Genomic DNA, 26,234 nt, shown 5'->3' with positions numbered 1-26,234 from the left:
TTGAAATGTCTTATAACGATTAATCGACGCTTGCGACCACTATAAGTTTATATGTTATCTTCCTTTTCCATTTACCTCATAAATAGTTTAAACCATCTTCTTATCAGTTCTTACGAAATTGACAGATTTTAATTGTTCAGATTTATGGAACGAATTCAATTGAACTCGCGTATTGGGAACTTCAAGAAATATTTGAAATCATCTTTATAGCGAGTATCCTGCCAAGTTTTCTCTTTACATATTTCAACAGTTACCTTGTGAAACAAGAGGCTTTATGTGATCCTATATGAAGGAGTTTGATACAGTTAGAAAGCAGCGGCTCCTTGGTGATGTTTGGCTCTTTAGTTAGCCTCTGGTCAATTGATTGACTTCCCTTTTTTTCTTTTAATCCTAATCAACCTTGGTTTACAGTAAAAGAGGCTTACTTACAGCTTTAAGTACCCCACGAGAGAAATCCTAATGCCGGCAAACACTCCTGGCGGTAAATCCTGTAACTGGTTGTTGGACAGGTCCCTGAAATCAATACGGCACCTCAGCGAAGCGTGACTATGCTGTCTAAATAATGTTTTCCATGGCCAATATCTTGAAAGCATACGATACTTTTTCAAGATACTATGAACGTTTTCTTTCTCCCCAAATACACATTAATGAATAGTTATTAACTTAGTTTGTCTTTTCTCTACCCTAGAGATCCTAATGCAAAATAAAATATCTCAATCAATTGGAAAAAATTTCACATTTCACATTGGTTTTCTAAGCAGTGGTACATTTTTTAAAGAGGGCGAATACATGCAGTGCTTGACGAAAAGTCAACGGAATGACAACTTGAAAGAAATGGAGAACATTCAACTTTTTAGATCATCTTTTCTTAATATCTTTCGGTAGCTTAGCTGGTCCTATATTCCAACCGTTTAATGAAACGCGAAGTGACCAGAAGTAAGTCGAAAGGGTAAGCAATTAAGGACTTAAGGGTGTCTTTCGGAGTTGATAAAGATGGAGCAGATGAACAGGAACGTAAATATTAACATATGCAGCAGGAATATCGGTTACATTGTGGGTTTTTTAGTGGCGGCTGTCTTCATACAGTCCAAAGCAGTGTTTTAGTGGTTGCTTTCAAGCGATTTTGAGTGTTTTTGTGGCAATTGACGTTTAGCTTTCATCAGCGGCGTTATAGCTGTTGTCTTCCTCCTTCGACTATTTATCAACGGTTTTCCACCGTTTGTCTTCAAGCGTTCATCAGCACTTCTAAAGCGTTTGTCACCAGGCTTCTATCATCGCTGTTGACGCGTTTACATTCAACCGTACCTAAACGGTTTATTAGCTGTTATCTTCAAGCGGTCTGACAGCGGATGCACTTCTGAAGGTTTTTTTTAAGAGAATTTTTCAAAACGTTAATCAGGAATGTTGTAAGATTGTATTCAAGCATAAATCTGCGGACAGCGTTGAAGCGGAGGTACCCAACCGTTCTTCAGTATCGGTTTTTTTGATTGTAATTCAAGCGTTCATCAGCGCTGTGGTTTTCATACAAGATTCACCAAGCGTACTGTAATGCAGGTCTTCAAGCGTTCGCTAGCGATGATGTGGCGCGTTTTAGAGTTCGCCTTCTAAGGGTGTTACAGGAGTGCACCTGTGAGCTGTTTTGTAGGAGATGTCTTTAAATGCTAATCCCTGGAAGTTCTTTTTACTCATTATTAGGGTAGTTTTGGATGGTTGTATTGCAATTGTTACAATACCGCTGATGAACGGTTTAAGAGTCTGTCCACGAGAGTGCCGGGCAGGCGTGACACATGCCATCTCACAGATTTCTTTCAATTTTTCACAGATTTAGTTTGAACTCTCGGCTTATCCTGAATTATGAGAGTTCCCACATCAAATCGCTAAATTTAGCTCGAAAAATGCACTTTCAACGAATCTCTCTCACACTAACAAAATGCGATGGATTTTACTCGCATTTTGTCTAATGGTTTTTTTAACCTTTAGAAAACGATCTCTTAAAGTTGGAATAATTTGATATATCAGGATATCATTTCTACCAATTTGGAGCACTTAAATGTACTGGGTAACCAACTATTCGAAAAAAAAATCAGAAAATAGGGTATTTGCAATTGTAAATATCTTTAATGGGCAACATTGTATGTTGTGCAGAACCATATTTCTAAAGTTGTCCTAGTAAAAGAAACTTGCCCTTGCCCATTTGTACGCTTTTTTTAAGCTCTCAGGCTGAGTGGAAAGGTTTTCAAGGCTTGGATGCCAGCTATACAGTGTTTCTTCATATTTTAGAAAGAGTCTTGAGCTTGCAGCACCCTTTCGCCAGCCCCCACCCACCCCTCCCTCCGTAATTTTCAGTTGAAGTCTTTGTGGCATTGTTTAAGTCGTTTCCACCTTCTATGAATCGCTTCATGTGACTTATAAGTGTGGCAAGAATCCTTGCTGGTTTGGAAATCGCTGAGGTCGCACATGTCTATCTTTTCCTAGACGAGAAGCTGCGATCACCTCTGATAAATGTACGCAAACTTGGCATGCCGTGACATCCATCCTGTACGCTTGTTGCTTTAAAATCCAGTTATCCTATTTCCCCCACCCCCCCCCCCCCCGAAGCTTTCTTAAGATCTGATTTTTGTCATAATAGCGTGAACTCTTTTCAACCTGGACGCTTTGGGGCCAAGATAGAGAATCAGAGGAATTCGACTACAAGGATAAAGCCTTAAGATGATGTATAATTTGATCTGTAAATATATATGGCAAACCCCTTTATAGGCCATCGAAGTTGATCTTTACATTACCTCTGCGAAAAAAAGGACCATCTGCTATCACACAAAATTTGAAAGCGGTATTTCATCGCGTTGGGGTGTACAAGTTTGCTGAAATTGGATAATTTTTTCATTATATAACGGGGGGGGCAGCAACCATGTAGGCGTATTTTCAACTTGTCGATTCATCGAAGAAAACAAAGCGCGATAGAGCCTTTTGATGATTTTTGAAAAAGGTTCTACGAAATTTTGTACCTGTCGACGGTTTCTCGATATATATGGTCAGTGGCTTTTAAGTCTGGTGGACTGAGAGCTTGGAAAGCGTACAATGTGGCGCACATTATCTGACAGTGTACTCTTACCAGGCAAGGGGGAAGTGTTTCTTTTAACTGGGACAGCTTCCAAAATACGGTTCTCAATGAGTTCCAACAGAAAAAAATTTGTACTTATTAACTGAGTGGTAAAGCCGGACGGGAAAATTTTGGCTTGAGGTCACGTGTGACATCCTCGCGCCATGACCGAGTGCCAAATATTTTCCCGTCTGTTCCGCCCAAACTCAGTCAAAAAACATTTTATCATATGACCTCTATGTGTCAAAATTCCGAAAATTTTGTTTCGACCAGAATTGGACGCGATAGACGGTGCACTCTGGACGACTACAAAAGCTGAATTTAGCATTTTACCTCAGGGATTTGATGAGGGGGGGGGGGGACTCTAATGTGCCAGGGATAAGCGAGGAACCTGGACTACTCGGGATTCTTCAATAACTTAGTGACCCTCCTAAACTGCGACAGTTTGAGAGAAATCGGTGAGCTGGCATGTGTCTGATGAACGCTTTAAGACATCTTCTTGAGCTGATAAACCTTGAACGCAACCGTTGTAACAGCGCTGCGGAACGTTTGTCTACGGCAGCAACAACACCGCTAATAAGAGCTGGAACACATCCACTACAAGACCACTGATGAACAATTGGAAAGAACCGCTACAATACCGCTGAAACTAAGGCACAATGCGAAGTCTCTGACACTAGCGGGCCGAGCTCCTCGTGTAGAGCTTTTGTCTTATTCTGATCAGGACAGTGAACCGACAGGGAAGATCATTCCTGAATTACAATATGAAATACTGAGTTGTAAAAGAAACTAAGCAACTGCACGTGTCCAAATCTCCTGCTTAGCCAAATAACTGTTCATTCTACTTATTTAGATGTGTTAAGAGCGAATGTTACCAAATGTGTTAAGAGCGAATGTTAACGCTGTGAGTTCTTTTTTTATTTGTCTAGACTCAAAGTTATTTATCAAATCTTGATGTGATCCTATCAGAAGAAAAACACATGAAGGAGAATTAACAAAGGTTCATTCTTGAATAGTTGATAGTTAAAACCTGTGCTGGTGGCTCAAATGATAATTTAGTGAATATATGATGTGTGTTTTTATTAAACGTTCTGAAGGAAATTGAAGCAGCTTGGAAGTTAAAAGAAAATGTGGCCAAAAATCGAACATTTTCAAAATATGGTGGCAACAGCCAAAAAATCGATTCGGCTCATATTCTCAAGTTAGGTAGGCCTCATGGTGAAACAAAGCACTGCATACTTCGTTTGGCTGAATATCGATTTATTTTCGAGAAAATCGATAATAACTGAAGTTCGACCAAATGCCGTTTTTGAAGCTCTAAATTTCAGACGAATCTCGGAGCGTCGCGCCACGAATTGAAAACACTTGAACCGATAAAACCTACCAAATCTTGAAAAACAACATGAATCCATATGCTGACAGCAATTTGAGCACTTCTTGATTGTTTATTTACACAATCTAACTTAATTTAATCGACCTTCTTCTAACAAGATTAAAAATAGGTCAAAAGTAACCCGTTATTTAACTATGTGCTATACAAAATAATCGACTGAAAATCTGGCTTTTGGAAGGTGAAGTGTGTTTCTTTTCGATCTCCAAAGGATTTTTTGGGGAAATGATTCAGTGCGATTTAATCAAATTTTAAAGTTGGATAAAATGAGCTGATTTGACGTTGCCGTCAGTTGTTCGAAAATGTTCACATTCACACACAAACTCGATTGTTTCGCATTTTACATCCAATCTGCAGCTTATTTAACATAATATCATCTAACCGTCCATATTTCTGTATCACAAAAGGGGATTGCAGTCTTAAAATTGTTGCATTGCTCCCTCAATAGAAATAGAACTTGGCAGATAGTCAACACATCCTGATAATGATTGTTTACAAAGCGCATCTCGGGGGTTTCTCTATTCCCATTTCGTTGAAATACTTCACGTAAGAGATCCTTGTTTAATTATAAGTCTACAACCGAACCGTGAACCAAACGTAAGCGGAATGTTGCTAGTTCAGAAACATCTTTCTCGCGTGCAGAATAACGCTAATTAATTCAAAATGAGGTCTACTGAAATAAAACGCAAAAATAAAAGACATTGGACTATGGAGCACGTGGCTACAGGAACAAAGGTCGTGTGTTAGATACACGAATCAGAAGCAAACAGTTATCTAACTCCGATCATAATTTAATGTATCATAATTGAATGTTTCATGGTACTTCAGGGGATAAAGCTCATTTTAGGACAAAAAAAGATCTGCAAAGGGCATAGCCCATCATACATCACTACAGATGTTTGACAAAGAAAAGTGTAGTGTTTGAATATTTGTTATTTAAAGGAAGTTTTATAAGGGTCAAACCTAGAAAACCACAATTTTCGCTGAAATGTTTGTAAAAGCCAACGTTCAACAGTTTATATTTATACTACTTCTTCTCCAGAGGCTACTGTGTCTTGTTAAGTTACTCGTGCCGGTAGTAAGACTACGACCCAGGTAGCACGTCCACACTTTTTACACCCACCTTTTCCCGGCAGTGGTCCAAAAAAAGCTCACATCTAGAAATAAAACCATTTCTGCGTATCTCGGAACTCAAGAAACGCTTCGAGTAATCACTGCACCAGCTGGCACAGCAGACTCGTGTGCGAGTCGGTATACCTACATCAAATACTTGCATTTTGGAAACAGCGGCCGGCTTTGAAAAATCAACTCAACTAGTTAGTTATTTAGTATTCTTGTCCAAGAAGGTCGCCAAGTAGTGATCTATCCCCCTCGAATATGGTCGGGTCCAAAGCCATCAATGCAGTATATGGCGAAATATGATAGAGCCGGTGGCTGATGCGTAATGAAAAATTTAACATAAGCCTGTTGTCTGGTCAGACCAGAATGTTCACGCCCATCGGGAAAAGATTGACATCTAGATTTAACCAGAAAAAAGAAAGTAAACAAACCCACGTTTTGCCTATTTCCTTAAATCCTTCTTTCTAAGATAATAAATTTAAGAAGTGACTGACTACTTCTTTCTTATAGAAGTCCAAAGCCAATCAATGCATCATATGGCGATATATTATTGAGCATGGTTTGATATATCAGAAAGAACTCTGCGCCTCGTGGTATTTTTGCGGAGTTGTCGATTTCTGTGGACCCTAATTTTGAATTAATTAGCGTTATTCCGCACACGAGAAACATGTTTCTGAACTAGCAACATTTCGCCAACATTTGGTTCGCGATTTAGTAAAAGACTTAAATTGAAACAAAGATCTCTTACGTGAAGTAATTACAGCCTCCTTTTCAACGAAATGGAAAGAGAGAAACCTTGAGATCCGCTTTGTAAACCATCATTATCAGGATGTGTTTACTATCCTGCCAAGTTATAATGCTATTATGGGAGCAATGCAACACTTTTAGGACTGTAATCCCCTTTTGTGGTACTGCAATATGGACGGTAAGATGATATTATATTAAATAAGCTGTAGATTGGATGTAAAATGCGAAACAATCGAGTTTGCGTGAGAATGTGTACATTTTCGAATAACTGACGCCATCGTCAATTCAGCTCATTTTATCCAACTTTAAAAGGATTAAATCGCATTGAATCATTTTCCCAAAAAATCCTTTGGAGATCGAAAGGAACCACACTTTGCCTTCCAAAAGCCAGATTTTCAGTCGATTATTTTGTATAGCACATAGTTAAATAACGGGTTACTTTTGACCTATTTTTATTCTTGTTAGAAGAAGGTCGATTAAATTAAGTTAGATTGTGTAAATAAATGATCAAGAATTGCTCAAATTTCTGTCAAATTATGTTTTGATGTTGTTTTTCAAGATTTGGTAGTTTTTATCGGTCCGAGTGTTTTCAATTCGTGGCGCGACGCTCCGAGATTCGTCTGAATTTTAGAGCTTCAAAAGCGGCATTTAGACGAAATTCAACTTTTGTCGATTTTCTCGAAAATAAATCGATATTCAGCCAAACGAAGTATGCAGTGCTTTGTTTCACCATAAGGCCTACCTAACTTGAGAATATGAGCCGAATCGATTTTTCGGCTGTTGCCACCATATTTTGAAAATGTTCGATTTTTGGCCACATTTTCTTTTAACTTCCAAGCTGCTTCAATTTCCTTCAGAACTTTTAATAAAAACACACATCATATATTCACTAAATTATCATTTGAGCCACCAGCACATGTTTTATCTTAACTATCAACTATTCAAGAATGAACCTTTGTTAATTCTCCTTCATGTGTTTTTCTTCTGATAGGATCACATCAAGATTTCATAAATAACTTTGAGTCTAGACAAATAAAAAAAGAACTCACAGCGTTATCCTTGGAAAGTCGGAAACGTGAATGCCCGCAAATACACTTGGTGGTAGATCCTGTAACTTGTTGTTGGACAGGTCCCTATAATCAACAAGTCAACAAAAAAGCTCCTTCTTAGAGATGTTGAGGAAACGGATGCTTTGTAGGAAGAGTACATATTCCTATATCTTGAAAGTCCCTGTAACCGCCTTAAGCTCAGAGAACCCGGCTTTTTCATGTCCCTAAAATTCAAATCAGTGAGTGATTGATTATCGAGCCTCGGAGATTATCTGTAAGAGGCTTAATATCCTTCCACGATTTGCTTTCGACCCTCTTGACATTGTTCACAAATATTAATGTTCAAATAAAAACTTCGGCAAACACAAAGATGGCTTAGAACGCAGCTTTGCTAAACGACGGCTAAACTCTGTTTAAATAACCTGTCTTTGAAATTCGATTAAAAAGCAGTATAAAAAGGCGATTCCAGACCCTTCGCCGAACAGGGGAGGGGGGTTCTTAAATGCGGATAGTTTGTCTTTTAAAAAAAATAAGACAAGCCACTAAAACACAGGGAAATACTTAAAATATACAGTTTAATTATGCTGTTAAAGGAACTAGAGTTGGGTGACCGATGGAACAGTGGCTGACATTGTGGTAAAGATGGTTTCTTGCTTTGTATCAAAACAGATGTTTCAGTCAGTTTTTTTTTTTTTAATGTAAAATTCCGACAGAAAGGTTTAGTACAAACATACTCTGTCGATTTAAGTCATTCGCTCGCGGCAATCGACAAAAACGTTCACCAAGACTTTGAAAGAAACGTTGTAACACCGTGTTGATTGGTTCACGTATTTTTGAGAAAATTCAGGTGTTCGACGCGACGGCAAATACTCCGCATAACGGCTCCTTTTAAAAAAATATCATGTTAAAGAATAATGTTAATCCGTAGTGATTACTATAAGTTGTAATTCAGATAAAGCGAAACTCCTCGACTATAACATCCGCATAATGCATGACAAAGTATACAATTCACAAACTCCTGATATATATTGTTAATTAATTTCCAATGATCCTAAGTCTTAACAGCATCGGGGTTTATTTAGTCTTTTCTGAGATTGATAACATCTGCACATCTGAGTAGAAGTAATAATTTTAAAACCATGGGGCACGGATTTCGTTTAATAAGCCGGAATTATCAAATTTAAAGAACTAAATTATTGATATAGTAACATAAACTTCAAGCGCTATCCTTTGACCCCTGTATGGTCCATTATTTAAACGTCTAAAGTACTGGTTTTTTGTTGTTGTTGTTTTTGGTTGTTTTTGGTTTTTGGTTTTTTTTTATTATTTTTTAAGTAGTGGTTGCCTTCATGCGGTCCTGGGCAGTGTTTTAGTGGTTGCTTTCAAGCGATTTTGAGCGTTTTGTGGCAAATGACGTTAAGCTTTCATCGTCGGCGTTATAGGCCGGTTGTCTTCTTAGACTATTTATCAACTGTTTGCCAGTGATTGTCTTCGAGCGTTCATCAGCGCTTTTATAGCGCTTATCTTCAGGCCTTCATCATCACTGTTGAAGCCCTTGCATTCAACCGTACCTGAGCGGTTTATAAGCTGTTGTCTTCGAGCGGTCTTACAGGGGATACACTTCTGAAGGCTTTTCTTTTTCTTTTAGAAGATTTCCTAAAACGGTGTTGTAACATTGTATTGAAACATAACTCGCTCTTCAGTATTGTTTTTGTGGTTAAAATTCAAGCGTTCATCAGCACCGTGGTTGTCTTACAGGATTCACCAGGCACGTTGTAGTGGAGGTCTTTAAGCGTTCACCAGCGGTGATGCAGCGCCGTGGTACCCATTCTGTACGCTTGTTGCTTTAAAGTCTAATTATCCTAAACTTACTGAGGCACTGAGGCTTTCTTGAGATGTGATAACGCAGGGTGTTCCCACAATGCGTTTATCTTCCTGTCACTGTCAAACCTTGGGGAGCGTACTGGAATCAGATTTGATCTCACGGTACAACTTCAACGATTCCCAAGTCAGCAAACATGTTCGCAATCGCCGTAAAGTCGCCATTAAAAGTCACATGAGGTTATTCATAAGCAAAGGAAGGCGAGGAAACAACAGAAACAACGCCGTTGCAGAAATTCAAGACTCTTTCCAAAATATGATCATGAAGAGGCACAGCATTGCTGGCATCAAATCTTTGAACATTTGAACTTTTCCTTTGAGTCTATTGGGTATACAATGTGGGTAAGGGCAAGTTTTTTATTTTCACTGCGACAGCCTCAAAATTACGGTTTTCAACGTGTTCCAACATGGAAAATATGTGTTTGCTGACTGAGTGGGAGAGCCGCACGGGAGAACTTTGGCTTGAGGTTATGTGCGAGATTCGCGCGCTATGATGGCCGACTGCCAAAATATGTTTCCGTCTACCTGGACCAAACTCAGTCAATAAGCATTTTATTATATGACCAATAAGTGTTGAAAATTCCTAAACTTTTGTATCAACCAAGATAGGGCACGATAGATGGGGGTGCGCAGGACAACCACTAAAGCTAAATTTAGTTTTTACCCCAGGGATTTCATGTAAGGAATCTAATACGCCAGGGAAAAGGCCAAGAGCCTGAACTACTCTGGATTCTTGAATAACCTAGTGACCCTCATAAACTGTAAAAGTTTGAAAGAAATCTGTGAGATGGCATTTGTCACGCCTGCCCGGTCCTCGCGTGGACAGACTCTTAAGACACTGACTACAAGAACGCTGATGTACGCTTTAAGACATCTTCAATACAGCTGATAAACCTTGAATGCAACCGTTGTAACAGCGCTGATGAACGTATGTATACAGCAGCTAGAATACCGCTGAAAAAACCTAAAACACATGCACTACAAGACCACTGATGAAAGATTGAATACAACGGCTACAATGCCCCTGATGCAAATGGCACAGTGGAAATTCTCTGACACTAACGAGCTGCTGCACTCCTCGAGTAGTGCTTTTTGTATTATTCTAATCAGGATCGACAGTGTTCCATTTAGTTTGAGTCTTTTTTTATCCTACAGTGATCTGACGCGAAACTGATTGTTCCTTGACTACAATATGAAATATTGAGTTAAAAAAGTAACTATGCAATTCGCGCCTGTCCAAATTTCCTGCTTAGCCAAATATCACTTTCACTTTGCTTATTTAGATATGTAAACTTCCAAGCTGCTTTAAGTTCCTCCAGAACTCACAATGAAGATTCAACTGACACAAATCAAATATATACTGAATTTTCATTCGAGCTACGAGCACAAATTTTATCTAGTATTGACTATTCAAGAATGAGCCTTTTGTAACTCCCCTTCATGTGTTTTCAACTGATAGGATACATCAAGATGTGATAACTAATTTTTATTTCAGACAAGAAATAAGGAGCTCACAGCGCCGCTGTGAGTGCTTTATTTCTTTGCATCTTCGGAAGCATTGATGCCAGCAAACACACTTAGTGGTAGATCCTGTAACTTGTTGTTGGACAGGTCCCTATTGTCAACAAGTCAACAGAACAAAGCGTATTCTTCAGTAGAGATGTTCAGTTAACGGATAATTTGTTAGAAGATAATACATTCCTTTATCTTGAAAGTGCCCGTAACCGCTTTAAATTCAGCTTACCGTTTTCATGTCCCTACAATTCAAATCAATGAGTGATTGATTATCGGTAGCTGAGTGTACTTCTATTAAATTAACGATTCCATCAGCTGAAAGGGTAAACACTGTGGAGTCCTAAGATGGACTTTTATGAGAATGGTGGGTGAATGACAGTCACTCTCATCTTGAAACACACGTTCAGCACATTAGTGTCTTGATGTTATATTGCAGTGAGTGTTTCATGTTATATTGCAATGAGTGTCTCATGTTATATTGCAGTGAGTGTTTCAAGCTCCTGCCGAGCTGAGGTCTTAAAAAATATTCCAAAGAGTGCTTATCCATACCGCTTCGTAAAAAAAGCCGAATATTCTCCGAAAAGTACGTGGATGCATTCTGAAGACGACATCGGAAAGTAACAACACGCAAGTTAAATCAATTGAGAACTATTTTGACGAAATAACTGTTCTTTGCGCGCATTTTCTAGCCAGTCCACAGTTTTCACTCTGTATTTTTTTAATTGATCCTCCCGTGAAGAAACCATACCTCAAAGAGGCCACAGGGGCCGGCTTAGAAAATACTTGTAACTGACAAAATGATTCTTGAATTAATAACGACTTAAAACAAGAGAAAAGACTTTGAATGTGTGGTATGTTCTTCTGAATTCTTTTATCGTTCACCTGCAAACTTTCAAAGTACTCAGAAGGTAAAATTTGTCTCACCCACTCCAGATTGCAAGGGTGATAAAAAATTCAGAGAAATAACATCGTAGAATCGGCTATTCAGTGAAAGATAACACTTAAGATAAGAATACATCATTAAATATTCATTAGGGGAGTAATAGTAGTAACTTTTGATGTAGCAGAAAAACTTGTAGCTAAAAATTCTATTGTCATACAACTGATTTGCGAGGCTTTAACCGAAATGCAGCAATGTATTCTTAGGTACCGAGATCCTCTTCTTCCCATGGTTTATTCAAACTCTAACATGTTGTCATTTGAGGCCTGGATGCTCAGCGATGACAATTCTCCGTAAGGTCATCATTTTTCATCCATACGCGCCTCGTACCAGTTTTTATATTGCGCTCAAAACTTGGTAAATTTTGCCGATTTTAGAGAGAAATTAAGTCAAATTTTAAGAAATGAGTATTGAATAAGCGTAAAAGGCTTAAGGGTGTGAAAACAAAAACACAATAAAAACAAGTCCCCACATCAAATCCTTGTTGCAAAAGGCTAAGTTTAGCTCGAAAAATGCACTTCCAACAAATCTCTCTCACTCACACTGACAGAATGCGATGGATTTTAATCCTGTTTTGTCTACTGCTTTTTTGAACCTTGAGAAAACGATCCATTAAATTTGGAGTAATTTGAATAATTATTTCTGCCAATTTAGAGCAGTAAAAACTAACTGGACTAACGCAAATATCTATGGCCAGTGGCTCTTAAATCTGGTGGGCTAAGGGCTTAGAAAGCGTACAATGTGGTGCACATTAGCTCACATTGTACGCTTGCCGGGCAAGGAAAGTTTTTTTTTAGAGGGCCAACTTCCAAAATACGGTTTTCAAAGAGTTCGAACAGAAAAAATTTGTACTTTTTAACTGAGTGGTAGGGCTGGACGGAAAAATTTTGGCTTGAGGTCACGCGCGACATCCTCGCGCCATGACCAAGTACCAAATATTTTCCCGTCTGTGCCGACCAAACTCAGTCAATAAGCATTTTATCATATGACCATTGCGTGTTCAAAATTCCGAAAGTTTTGTTTCAACCAAAATTGGACACGATAGACGGATACACTGAGGACAACTACAAAAGCTAAATTTAGCATTTTACTCAGGGATTTGATGAAGGGACTCTAATATCCCAGGAATAATCCAGGAGCCTGAACTACCCGGGACTCTTGAATGACTTGGTAACCCTCATAAACTGTGAAAGTCTGAGAGAAATCGGTGAGATGGCATGCGTTTGATGAATGTTTTGAGGCATCTTAAATACAGCTGACAATCCTTGAACGCAACCGTTGTAACTGCGCTGATGAACGTTTGTCTGCAGCAGCTACAGCACCGCTAAGAAAAGCTGGAACACATCCACTACAAGACCACTGATGAACGATTGAATACACCCGCTGCAATCTCGCGCGGAAGCTGGTGGCACAATACAAATTCTCTGACATTAACGGGCTGCCAAACTCCTCGTGGAGAGCTTACTGTATTATTCCGATCAGGAGAGAGAAGCGACACGGAATATCATTCCTAAATTACAACATGAAACACTGAGTTTGTAAAAGAAATTGTCTTTTCTAAGGATGGTAGGTGAATGACAGTCACTCTCAACCTGAAGCACACGCTCAGGACTTCGGTTTCTTGGTGTTATATTTCAGTGAGTTTTTCAAGTTCCTGCCGAACTCACGTATGAGAAAATTTTTTGATAGAGAGCTTACCCTTACCACCTCGTAAAAAAAAGGCTTAAAATATTCCGAAAAGTGTGGGTGAATGTCGTGGAAGACTTCATCGAAAAGTTACAACAGGTAGGCTACAACATTTGAGAAGGATTTAGACGAAACAACTGTGTTACCTGTGTGCATTTTCTAGCCAGTCTATAGTTTGCATTCTGCAACTTTTTAACTGACCTTACCTCAAAGAAGCCTCTGGGGTTTATAAAATACTTGTCGGAAACTTAGAGATAAAACATCATAGAATCGGCTACTCAATAAAATTCTAGCCCTTAAAACGAAAAGAGGACCTCAATGAAGAAGCACTAAGAGAGAAATCGTACACATTTCGTATGTAACAATGCTGCGCGATTGAGTGGATTTCTTACACTCATTCGTGAATCACGGACGACTTGAAAATTAGTGTTTTAACGAGGATCAAGATAACTAGTTCGCTGTCCACAGACTAGTTATTTTCCACAGCTCACGCAAAATAACTGTTGCTCATGGATGAATCGGTGCCCACCACAGGGGATTTCGATTGATGTCAAAAAGGAAATGATTTTATCATGTGGAGGTCTACAATAGACTTTTATAGGACTGTGGGTGGATGACAGTCACTCAGTCATCCTGAAACACACGCTTAAGACCTCAGTTGCTTGATGTAATATTTCAGTGAGTGTTTAAAGCCCCGTCTCCTGTCTGAGGTCTGAGGACATTTTTGAAAGAGAGTTTATCCTTACCACCTCACAGACAAAAGCTGAAAAATATTTCGAAAAGTAACTGAATTCAAAACCATGGCACAGATAATTTTTCGTCTATTTGACTGGAATGAAAACATGTGAAATTTAAAATTGAAAGAAGTAATAAAAAGATTTGATCAGAAACAATTTCTTAAAAGGCAAGCAAATATTAACGTTAAGAGCCGACGTTTCTTCGGTGTCATCATAACACCATTCTCAAGGCAAAGTGAATAAATAATGTGAAGATTTGATTTTTCTGGTCTCTACAAATTAGCATAATAACAAAGGATCACAAATTCTTCCAGTGAATACCTTGGCGCGAATCGAGTCCGTTTGTACGTTTAGGGATGGTTTAAGTTTTGTTATAAAAAGCATCTCCTTGATTAGGCAATCAAATTTTCTGGTTTTCTCTTCTTAAAGAGAAGAGAAAACCAGGATTCAAGAGAAGACCAGGATAAAAAAAAACCGCTTAAATCAAGTTAAATCGATAAAATAACGACACCAGGAGCAAACAGCACACGTATGGAATAAGGTAAGCCATTTTTATTTAATATTTTCACTTTTAACTATCTCTATGGATATCTTGTACATGTAGAAAATCCTAGACAAATCCTTACAAATCGATATGCAAATTGTGTTCCTTGAGTGGTTCTTAAAGAGACTGCTTGGACCGCCTGTTCATGATAAAGCTCACGAACGAAATTAAACAAACGGTAAAATGAAGCACTTTGAAAATTCGAGAATATTATATCCAAGTTAAGGTCAGTATATTTGTATTCTTCTTTACTCTTTTTGAGTTGCTAGGATTTCTAAAAAAAAAAACCATTTTGTTTTTGTTAATGGTCACGCATACACAACATGGCGTGATTTTATGTATTTCAAAGAGGATTAGTAACAAAATCCCACATTCATTCCCCAAAAGTAAACTTTACATATTTTTAAAGATCGTTAACTAAGGTATTGTCAATCTCAATCTTACGAAATTCCAAACCAAGGCACACGCTCAAAATTATCGTTATTTTTCGCCTAGTGTTTTACGAAGCATGGGAGAGCCATAACTTCTTCACTTCTCTTGAATACTCAGATAAGTCATAGTTAATAGAGAGGACTTTTTAGGAGACCCGGCGAACATCAGAGGAGTATCTTTTTGTTTTCGTTTTGGCCCTATGACGTCACCACGAGAGTGCACAGTCAACCAGCTGAATACAGAGCGCATGGGAAAGACATTGAGAAGAAGCGATACTTAACGTAGATTTTTGATTACATAGAGATAATTATTGGAGTTTTAACTATATGGTTTTATAATATACCATGCCAGGCCGAAACTGTGCGGTCTTTGGCTTTGGATCGTGTAGGCGGACCAAAGGAATTGGAATTTGGAAACTGCCAAAAGCAGTCGACGCGAAACATCGCGAATGGCGCGAATCTTGGCTCGGACAACTCAAGAAAACTCGGGTAATTGACTCCGATTTTTGAGAGCAAATCAAGAACGATCAAGTCTAAACCTGCGAGAAGCATTTTCACCAAAAGATTTCCAGATATGTGAGTATTATCGTCTATATTTTATGTCTCTGTGGTCTGTTTACATCAGACTCCACTGTCAGTACGTCTTGCACAATCTCGTCCCTCTTGACCTTTTGCAATCTCTTCTCTGAAACATCTTTTAATCTTCGATCTTTTACGTGTTAATTTCAGTTTCTACTGACAACGCAACTCCAAAGAAGCCGAGATTCGGCGCATTATCTAAGCTAAATATGCCGACGAAAAGCATTGAATCTTGCAAGCCAACGCCGAGACCAGAGCGTCGCCATCATCTAGCAGATTCAGTTTGCACTGACGTCAACTCAGATGTATGCTGATGACATTGCATCCCATGTCCTGGTATTTATGGTGCGTAGCATTTGCACTGAACTTAGGTTTGCCTTAGCTAATTTTTCTACCACAGGAATTACATCATATCAGCTCATACCCTTGTTCTGGGAAGCAGTATGCCTATTAGAAATCACATGCAATCTTTGGGTGGTTGCTACCACAGCAGATGGTGCAAGTCCAAATAGTAAGTTCTTTCGTCTTCATAAGGCACTTGGAGATGTGCAATGTGATGTGTGCTACTGCACCAAGAATCTCTATGCCCCACACAGATATATATATATATACTTTTTTAGTGATGCACCATATCTCATCAAGACAACAAGGAATTGTCTTATGCATTCAGGGGTAACAAAAGGAACTTGATACACGTGGAATGATGCACAGTATGTCTTGTGGCAGCATATCACAAGCATGGTGTATGAGGACTTCAACAATTAGCTGAAACTGCTGCCCAAGCTAACATATGAGCATATTAACCTGAATGCTTATTCAGTTATGAGGTTTAATCTTGCTGCACAAGTCTTGAGCTCAACAATGGCAGCAGTCCTAAAAGCATTTGGGCCCCCCCGAAGCAGCTCATACTGCCAAACTCTGTGAAATGGTTGATCGTTTCTTCGACTGCTTAACTGTGAAAAGCAGGATTGAACAGATCCGTGAGCGCAAGCCCTTCCTGGCTCCATATACATCACTTCAGGATGAAAGGTAAGCATTTTATCTTTGACTGGTCAAAGGATCTCACAGGTAAGCTTTAGTTAGTAAATGAGTGAAGTGAAATATGTACCTCTTGTAACATCCAATTTATCATATAATTAGCTATATGTCCAATTTTACCTTCCTATAGATAAACAGAGCTTGTAGTGTGGATTAGTTAAAATGACAATTTTTTTTTAATTCAAAATAGTAAATATGGATAATTACATGATGAATAAATTATTTCTATGGAAAATATAGAACAAAATAAATCGAAAGTATAATTAATCAGAACTATAATCCTTCTATTATTTTTCCTAGATTTGTATTCCTGATGAAATTTCTGGAGTACCTGAACTCATGGAAAACCAGCACAGAGAACAAACCTGGTAACTACACCCAGAATGCCAGAGCCAAAATGTTCTTATCCTGGCAGGCACATGAGGGATTTGAAATCACCGTCCGTTCTGCAATTGAGTGTACAAAGTTCCTTCTCCAGGAAGGAATGGAATTTATTTTGACAGAACGCTTCTGTCAAGACCCGGTTGAACAATATTTTGGACACCAGCGCAAACTTGGCAGGCATTGTGATAATCCAGATATTCACCAATTTGGATATAATGCCAACACCATCCAAATCCAGCGGTCTGTTTCATGCCAAAGCGGTAACACCAGGGGGCGGAAGGATAAGCATCGACAATGGGAACAAGTGACAAATGATAATTTGCCATGCAGAAAGAGAAGAAAAACTGAATGACAGTTATTCATTGTTAAAATCAATTCAAGTATCATTTAGCCTCAAGTGATAATGATGATAATTAGATCTTACATTTTGAAAGATATGCTTTAATTTAGTAGTGGATTATTAAATTATGAAATAAACTATTTGTTTTTACTATAAGAGAAAAATCGAGTTTCCAGATGGGATTATTAAATTGATGTCTTTTGGATGATTTTTCAGACATGTGAACAATATGTAAACAAATTTTGATCTAAAAGTCAATAATATCTTGAAACACCAAGACTGCTGTTGACTTCATTATATAGTTACTGATAATTTAATTGCAAAACTGGCATGTGTATATATGTAACTAGAGTAATAATTATAGCTTTCGACAATAAATGATAACTACAGTATTTCCCTGTTGTGACCTAAAATTATTTACAAATCAAGCATAAGGTATCTAGCACTGTTCAGTACTTAAGGGTCCCATTTTATGAATTATCCAAAGAAGCTTAAGAAATTAAAACCTTTAGACATAAGCACGGTAAATTCGGAGGTGTTTTCTCTAAGCTCTTCCAGTGAATTAACTTCCTTTTCATTTTTTATCGATTCTTTGTACAACTGGACTGAGAGTATGACTCAATTTTTCGAAGATAGTGATGATGTCTTCCATATCGTTTTGTCCGTTAAAAATGGGTTGAATCTACAAAATAAATACAAAAAAAAGGTACAAAAGAAGTTAAAATGAAAAAATTGAAAATTCAAGTCTCTGACATAGCAAATTAGACAAAGAAAATATATAAATACTTGGATTATCATCGATAGGCAATAGAGTAGCGCCAGGAATACCGAGTAAACATCTTTGTAATTACACCAAATTTTCTTATAAGATGCAAAATATGTACTCACTTGTTTATTGAAGCGTTAAACTACTCTTCGATATCTTTATCTGGCTCAAAAATTCTGGAATTCCGTCCAAGTATTCCCCAAACAAGAGAAAATGTTCCACAATGTCCGCCATCTTTGTTTTTGATGAGCACTCTCGCTGTGACGTCACGGTGCAGTTCAACATCAGATACAAAACAATAGGCCGCACCTTTGATGTTCGCAGGGTCTCCTAACCAGTCTCCTCTATTAACTATGGATAAATCTAATGTTTATGAAATCATGGTTTTTACGCCATGGCAAGTTGTAAAACAAATTGGAACTATTACAGCTTTTCTAGCGTCTGAGTTTTGACAGGCGAGTCAAGTGATTCATGACTACTCTCACTGACCATGTTTGTACGTGTTTGGGATCGCCACTTGTTGTGCCTAAGTTGAAAATGGCTTCCATCGTTTTTCTCAGGAATTAACAGATATTTCTAGGAAAAAGCTACATAGCATTGATATACTTACTAAAGGCTATCTATATGCAAAAGACCAGTGAATTTGATTTTTTTTTAGCTTTGCCGAAGATTTGCGATTTTGTTTGATTCTTGCACGGATCTCCTCTTAAAAAGTAACAATATGACGGAAAAACTTCGTTACTGGTAGCAATAATATAAACGTTGTGAAACAAGAGGCTTCATGTGATCTTATTAAGTAGATGTAGACAGTTAGAAAGCGGTTGCTGCTTTTGGATGTTCGGCTGCATAGTTAGCCTCGCATCAATTTATCTACTTAAGACTTTTTGTTTTGCTTTTCATAAACCTTAATTTGCGGTAGAGGAGTCTTACTTACAGCTTTAACTGTCCCCGGTAGCAAACCTTAATGCCAGCAAACACTCGTCGCGGTAATTGCTGTAACTGGTTGTTTGATGAGTTCCCGAAATCAGTAAGTCATTACAACGAAGCGTGAGCTTTGCTGTCTGCGACATACTTTTTGAAAAATACAATGAACGTTTGCGTTTTCCTCACAGTGATGAATAATTAGATAAGTTGCTTTACCCTGAAGATCCAAATGCAGAATAACATCGTTCGATCAATCTGCCAACATCTCAGACCATCTGCTCGTCTGAGCAGTGGTTCAAATATCAAAGAAGGCGAACACTTTAATCAGATTAATTGCTTGTCGAGAATTAAAATTCGCAAATTGAGAGAAATGGAACACTTATTTTAACATCATCTCTTAATGTATTCCTTTAACATCACAGGTGATAGGTCCGAATATTTTATTGAAACGCCAAGTAAGAAGTGAAGAACCAAAACCAATCAAGCAAATGTTCAACTACGCAGGGGGTCCTGGTATCAATAGCACTGTGAGAATTCTCTGACACTAAATAGGATGCTGACCTCCTCATTTGGAGTGTTTTGTATTATTTTGATCCAGGATCGACGGTTTTCCGTTTAGTTTCAGTCTTTTCAATCCTATAGAACGCCGAAACAGAATAGTGTTCCTTGATCACGATATGAAATGCTAAGATTTTAGCAATATTTACCTGTCCAAATTTCCAGCTGAGCCAGCATGCGCAATTATCTGTTCATTTTTCGTATTCAGATATGTAATAAGACTCAGAGAGAAACCTTCCAGAATCGTTCTAAATTTGCAATATGTAGTTCTCTTTTACATTTAATCTCTTAGGAAGTCTAAAATGCACTTGTTTAGTAGCTTGGATTTTAACGTTGCCGTGGTAACCAGATTAAACAACAATTTTTTCCTCTTATTTACGAGGATTTGATAGAAATACAGTACAGCGTTCCAAGGTACTGAGGTCCCCCACTTCCCATGATCCTTTCAAGATTTAAAAATGTTGTCTTTTGAGGCCTGGATGCCCACTGATGACAACTTTCAATAATACAAAATGTTGTACACGGTGGTTTTGTAGTTAAATGAAACGTGTACTCTTTTTTGTCGTGATTTTTCATGAACGGTTTTAAAACGACTTCTTATGCGACGCGCAAAACAATTTATATTTTTTGTTTTGAAACGATGGCTTGTAAAACACACCGTCTTTTTCTCCAAATTAAAAAACTTGTTAAAGCAGAATGTTGAGTCATTTTATAACAACTCGCATATCACTTACGATTCAGATAAAAGGAACCACGGCTTTGACGTTAGCATAATGCATTGCAAAGTATATAATTCACAAAATCTTGGTACGATTTAAGTTATGCGTCGCAAGTTTCAAAACACTTTCGAAAATCTCTTCATTTGACTCCCTGAGATCTAACTTGGTATAGTAATATTCAATGCTCCTGAGGCCAGATAGTTTTGCTTATTTAGTCCTTTCTGAGGTTGGTAACACCCCCTTATCTAATCAGGAGTAACACTCCCAACACCGTGAGACGGAAGCCGGGTTTTCTTTTATAAGTTAAAATTCAAATGAGAGAAGTAATAAACGGATTGTTAAAAACGCTTTTTGTGCTATTTACTGCCTTTAACCGGCCCACGGCTTGTGCTTCATATCAGATCGTAAACAATCGAAACGATTCACATTACCACTGGGTTTGCGCCTAAATTCTAATTTGTTTTTCCTTCAGCGATGCTTAGAATAAACTCTAAAAAGAAGAGTTAGGATAAAGATTCGATTGTTAAAGGTAAGGAGCGATTGAAAAAACTAAAGTAAATCCCGAGATCTTTCCGGTCTCACTTCGAGAGATTGCTCCCAAATTACTTTTTAAGTGATACTGAAATATTAAAATATTAATGTTCCTGCTACTCGTTGCAATTTTTTATTGCTCCGTTACTCGTTACTACGTTACTCTGTTTAGTAACACCTCCATCATAGAGGGAAGCCCAACTCAGTGAGGGCCACCTCGGCTTTTTCTTTTAGAATAAAGGGAGCTTTGCGGCGCAAGAGAGGTTGCAACTCGAAGCAATATTGTTTTTCTTCATTAACTTTTATTTCTTAATATCTTTGTTGGATTTAAACATGTCCTCAGGGGTCCTCTGGTCAATTAATTGATTTCACTTTTTTTCTTTTACTTTTTTACTTACAGCGTCAAATCTTCCCAGGGGGAAACCTCAATGTCAGCAAACACTCCTGGTGGTAAATATTGTAACTGGTTGTTGGACAAGTCCCTGAAACCAATAGGTCATCACAACGAAGCGTGAACTCTGTTGCCTATGTTATGTATGTTTTCCTACATCTTGAAAGCACACGACACTTTTCAAAATACTATAAACAAATGCAAAACTTAATGTCGTTTTAGAGTTGGGGTACAAATCTTAAAGAGGGAAAATACTCTAATCAGATTCATTGCCTCACGAAAATTTAAAGGCTAGACTTTAATGAAACTAGAGAGAAATTTTTAGATTACCCTTTGTCAGATTCCTTTTACCCTCGCTGGCCATATATCCGAAACGAAAGCTGACCAGTGTTAAAGTCGAATATAAGTAAATTTATTTTTTAAAGTCTTTGTTGGCGTTGCCCCTCTGATTTCTTATAGTTCTTACTGTTTGTTATCCTCTGAGACATTTCAATCTGATGGTTTAAAACGCTCTGGTTAAAGATCTGCGTCAGGCGATAATGTTTCTGTGCAATCATGATAAATTTTACTTTGATATAGGATCCTTGGGTATTTACGTGGTCAAGAGATTGGAAGACAAAAACGGCGTGGTCGGGGTAGGGCGAGGTTATTGATTACCACTCCAAAAAGGTTGTCATATCTTGTTGCAATGGTACAGTAAGATCTTCCAAGATGAGTCTCTTACCGAAGACCCCAAATAAATATTCAAAGTGATTTGACTGAGCTGCGCAAGGGAGGTTGCCCTTTTTAAGAAATATCGTTTTTCTATATTTTCTCCACAGGAAGTTTGGATTCCAACTCAGTCTGACGTGAAAGTTCAAATTCGGCCTCCCTACATCGGCACGAGGTAAAAAAAATCATCACGAAACGTTCGTATGCTAAAAAAACGTCGTCCTTACAGATGTTCCAGCTTCGTGTTGTTACTAAAGGCCCCTGCTGACAAGCTCTGCAACTCGTTTTTGGACAAGTCCCTAGAAACAAATTAACAAATCAATTACCTAATTAACTCGGCTGTGAACCTGAATTTCACAGCTTACAAAATGATTAAGGACTTGTCTGTATGCTGCTTTTTGATTTCACTCGGAGCTTCATGTAGAAATGAACTTGCTATGAGTTTTTTCTCAAGGTGACATGTGCACTTGAAATGATTAATTCTCTAAGTAAAGATTATTCTTCAAAAACACCAGAGCTTTGAGCAATGTTTTCTCTGTTTACTAGAACCAGCGAAAAAGAATTAAGTATTTAATGATCATGATGCAAAGGGAAACACCCGAAATATTTTTTGGCTCTCTTAATTAAAAAATTTGAAACACATGTAATACTAAGTTTCCCTACACAATCAGGATCAGGAGCAAGTGTTTATCTACTGATGTATATTTCAATGCTGCCCTTAGAAAAAATTCTGCCTGACTTTGTGCATTAGCTTTAAGTGAATTATCTCCCGTGAGTATAGAAATAAGCTCCAAAGCTCATTGGCTCGAACTGAGTCAAATATGAAGGAGCGTCTCACTTTTCAGGGTCAATGTAGACATGTAGGGGCAGGATCTGGGGAGGGTGCGATGGGGGCATCCACACCTACCCGCGAGGATTCACTTAATACTGAGCGACGGATGCAAAGAGAGTTAAAAAGACAAAACAAAACAAAATAAAACAATCAATATCGAACCAACGCAAACTGACTGAGCCACAAATACATTTCTAATTCCTAATCAAATTTAGTCATCGATCTATCTCGTTAACATTTGCCAATAAATTAATCATGAATGCCATCTGAAAACTTAATCGATATTGATTTTGACAAGATTACGGCCTTGCCGGAAAACTCTACTTCTTCTCAATGCAATAGTAAGCAAATAATTTTATATGATCGCGAGGAGCTTAGAAGATTCTGGTCGGCGGTCATTCTCCCAAATGCAAGCTCACGGGAAGTGTTGCAGTTGTTAAAGCCTTTATAATCCTCCAGTCGGTTTTTTATTTTTTATCACGGGCACCGTGGTGGCCTTCAGATTGAGATTTACTACCTGGTTCTTATCAATATGTTGATGAGCGGGCCAGCGTCTCATGCAAAGAACTTTGTACTTCGCTGACCTAAGATCGACTATTTTCCGTCTAGTTCGAGTATTTTTACACTGCAGTGATTTGACGCGGGTTAATTCTCCTTGATTACGATATGAAATAATGAGTTTAAGAAATTTACTGAAGTCGAAATCTCCAGCTGATCCTAATATTATTTTCCTTAGCTCATCTAGACGTGTAAATTTCCAAACTGCTTCACTTGAGGAATTAAGTTTTTTCCCGCATTAAAGTCTGAAAGCGCCTGAAGAGGGCCTTATGAACATAGTCCTGATGGACCAAATTATTCAGTGTTTGTCGCCTGTCAGTTTTTATGTCCTACGTTGAGTATGTTTCAATCAAAAGACTAAGTGCTCTAATAGTCCGATAGTCCGAAATATAGTATCTTTTGAAAGTTTCAATTTTGCAAAGTGAGAAATTTCTTATCGCTTTAAGATTATCTCTGCCTTCAGATCGTTTATATCCATGAGACCTTTTCACTTTTTGCTGCTTAGTTTAGATCACAATCTATGCCAAAACACAAATTTAAAACTACGCGTCTGGTCTCAGCTGTTAATTTTTCTCCTTAGCTCCTGACAAAATCCCACCTTTGGCGCTTGTTGAATATAAATTTTCTTGCAAAATTCAAGATATTTTTCTGGATTGAAGTTCTTAATGTTTGTGGTTGTTTACGCCAATGAAATAATTGCAAACTCCTCATACTTTCTGAGGTCATTGTGCCACCCCTTAATTCAGTTACACAGAAACCAAATTTGAGGTTTATTATGATGCATACAAAGTACTTACAGTTTTCCTGTAGCTCGCGGAATTTTCTTTGGAATTGACTTCAGCTGTTTTCCTTCACAATTGGCTGATACTAAGCCCTTCATGTTACCTTTAAGGACTTTGCATTGGCACGGCTGAGGGCACTCAGCTGACAAACAAAAACAGGCTTCAATTAAACTTGTTATTTGAATCATATTTGTTTTTAATCGTTCACTTTTATTTAAAGATTTTATCAACCGAAAGCTGTTCAATCAAATCGATGATGGTACGTTACAAAGTAAACCATCCGTTCAGTAGCATTCCTTAACATCATCAGAAACTAAAATGTCACCCACTGAAATGAAAGGCAAATTTCCAATCAGATTTTTTAAAATTTTGTTCTGCACTTTGCAACAAAAATTCTTTTTTAAACACCGGCATGATTATTACTCGCCATGAATGAAAATTAGTGTGATCTAAAATAATTAAATATTGGGATTTGTTGGGAATTGAAGGTATTCTTTATTATTTTCCACTTAATTTGTCCAAAGATAAGAAGAAATGTAAAGGTAATACGGGGTAAATTTTGCTCTTTTTAATGTTTAGTAGACCGAATATAACCATTCTCAATTTCCTCATGTAACATGTGCATCGCGCGATTAAAATGGCCACCCTGTCCGAAAAACGGCCCTCCGTGGCCTATGGACATTGGCTTTGTTAGGTGCATTTTTTCTCGAGCGTGGTTGAAGTAATGGAAGTGCGTTTGGGTGATTAGTGGGTACCGTTTACTAATCACTTTCTAAATGAAAATTGACACCAGATGTTTGCATCACTTTCTGACCACTATGCACTGTAAACCCGCCTTACTGCCACCTCGGTAATATGATCACCTCGTTATTAGATTTTTACGGGAAGTTTCTCTCGGCTCGGAAAAAGAGCCATACATTTTCGAATTCAAAACCCTCGTAAACGTGGTCACCGTTAATACGACCACCGGCCACCGGCCGCATTTTAATATCCCAAACGGTAAAATCCTTTATAATTTTATCCAGTTAATACGGCCTCGTGCTAAATTTAGAAAAGCAAATTAAAACGCTTGGTCAAGCCAATTTTATTAATCTCTGTCGTTTACTGATCAAACTGCTGATTTAAATGACAAAGTAAGCAATTCTCCTCTCCTCCCTTTTGATAGATAGCTAGATAGTTTAGTAATGAAACACAAGGCAGCCCAAGGGCTGAACTACGAATTTTAAAGTTATAACTTAATGATAATAATATGATCATATAATGATATGATTAGAAACTTTATAACCTAATAATGTAATATGAATATATATTCTAAGATTCAAATTCTGTTGAAAAAATGTGATGAAAAACAAGGTGATAAAAAGCTAGTAAAACTATTATGTGATATCATTATCAATACATGATTTCATTAAAGATGTGATCTTAAAGCGCTCGATCTTCCGCCCTGGGATTTTAAACCTTCTGTTTCGCCTAAGGGAGTAAGACTGTCTGCGAGAAACAGGCGATCAATTTCTTATGCAGTTATTTGATCTGACTTAAACACCGCGCGCGTATTACGAGTGCCTTACGAGTATTAACAGGGTTCAACTGTATTTCAGCTCAAAAGAAAGCTGCATTAACTTTGCCTTGAGACCTTGGATAGTTTTTTTATTTATCAATTCTGAACAATTTTGCGAATACCTGGCTTCAGATATTCAATAGTTTGATCAGTACAGAGAAAATCATTAATTGCAGGCAGTATTATTTTCAACATACTTCTTCACGTGAGATAAAGAGAATAGCTTCACCATATGCATTATCAATTATAGTTGGATAAGTTTCTCAGTGCAGTCAATCGCTAAATATCGATAATTAATATACTTTAATTTATTTTTAAATTCGTTTTAAATTCACTTAAATCAATTGATTATGGACAGTAATCAGAGAAAAGCCAAGAATAAGAAAGTTGTGAGTAATCACACTATTTCAGACCTGGTCGAATT

General features: G+C 37.8%; 2 protein-coding genes across 2 annotated transcripts in view; one reads left to right on the top strand and one right to left on the bottom strand.

Moving 5' to 3' along the window:
• Window positions 1-26,234, bottom strand: part of LOC148742427 (uncharacterized) — a 186,969-nt gene that overhangs the window by 157,366 nt on the left and 3,369 nt on the right. Inside the window, exons 4-6 of the mRNA XM_088747416.1 lie at window positions 24,268-24,394; window positions 22,308-22,379; window positions 430-513 (exon numbers count right to left, since the gene is read on the bottom strand). Of these exons, the coding sequence (XP_088603542.1) occupies window positions 430-513; window positions 22,308-22,379; window positions 24,268-24,394 (283 nt within the window). The remainder of the gene's footprint in view (window positions 1-429; window positions 514-22,307; window positions 22,380-24,267; window positions 24,395-26,234) is intronic.
• Window positions 16,644-17,587, top strand: LOC111319534 (uncharacterized). The gene is made up of 2 exons (XM_022922286.2): window positions 16,644-16,747; window positions 17,057-17,587. The coding sequence occupies exons 1-2, from the start codon at window positions 16,644-16,646 to the stop codon at window positions 17,490-17,492; spliced, it is 540 nt and encodes a 179-aa protein (XP_022778021.2). The 3' UTR covers window positions 17,493-17,587.

The sequence above is a fragment of the Stylophora pistillata genome, chromosome 1 (genome assembly GCF_964205215.1).
Source record: "Stylophora pistillata chromosome 1, jaStyPist1.2, whole genome shotgun sequence".
NCBI classification, from domain to species: domain Eukaryota; kingdom Metazoa; phylum Cnidaria; class Anthozoa; order Scleractinia; family Pocilloporidae; genus Stylophora; species Stylophora pistillata.
Note: the sequence above shows the minus strand (reverse complement) of the source record. Positions and strands in the feature narration are given on the sequence as shown.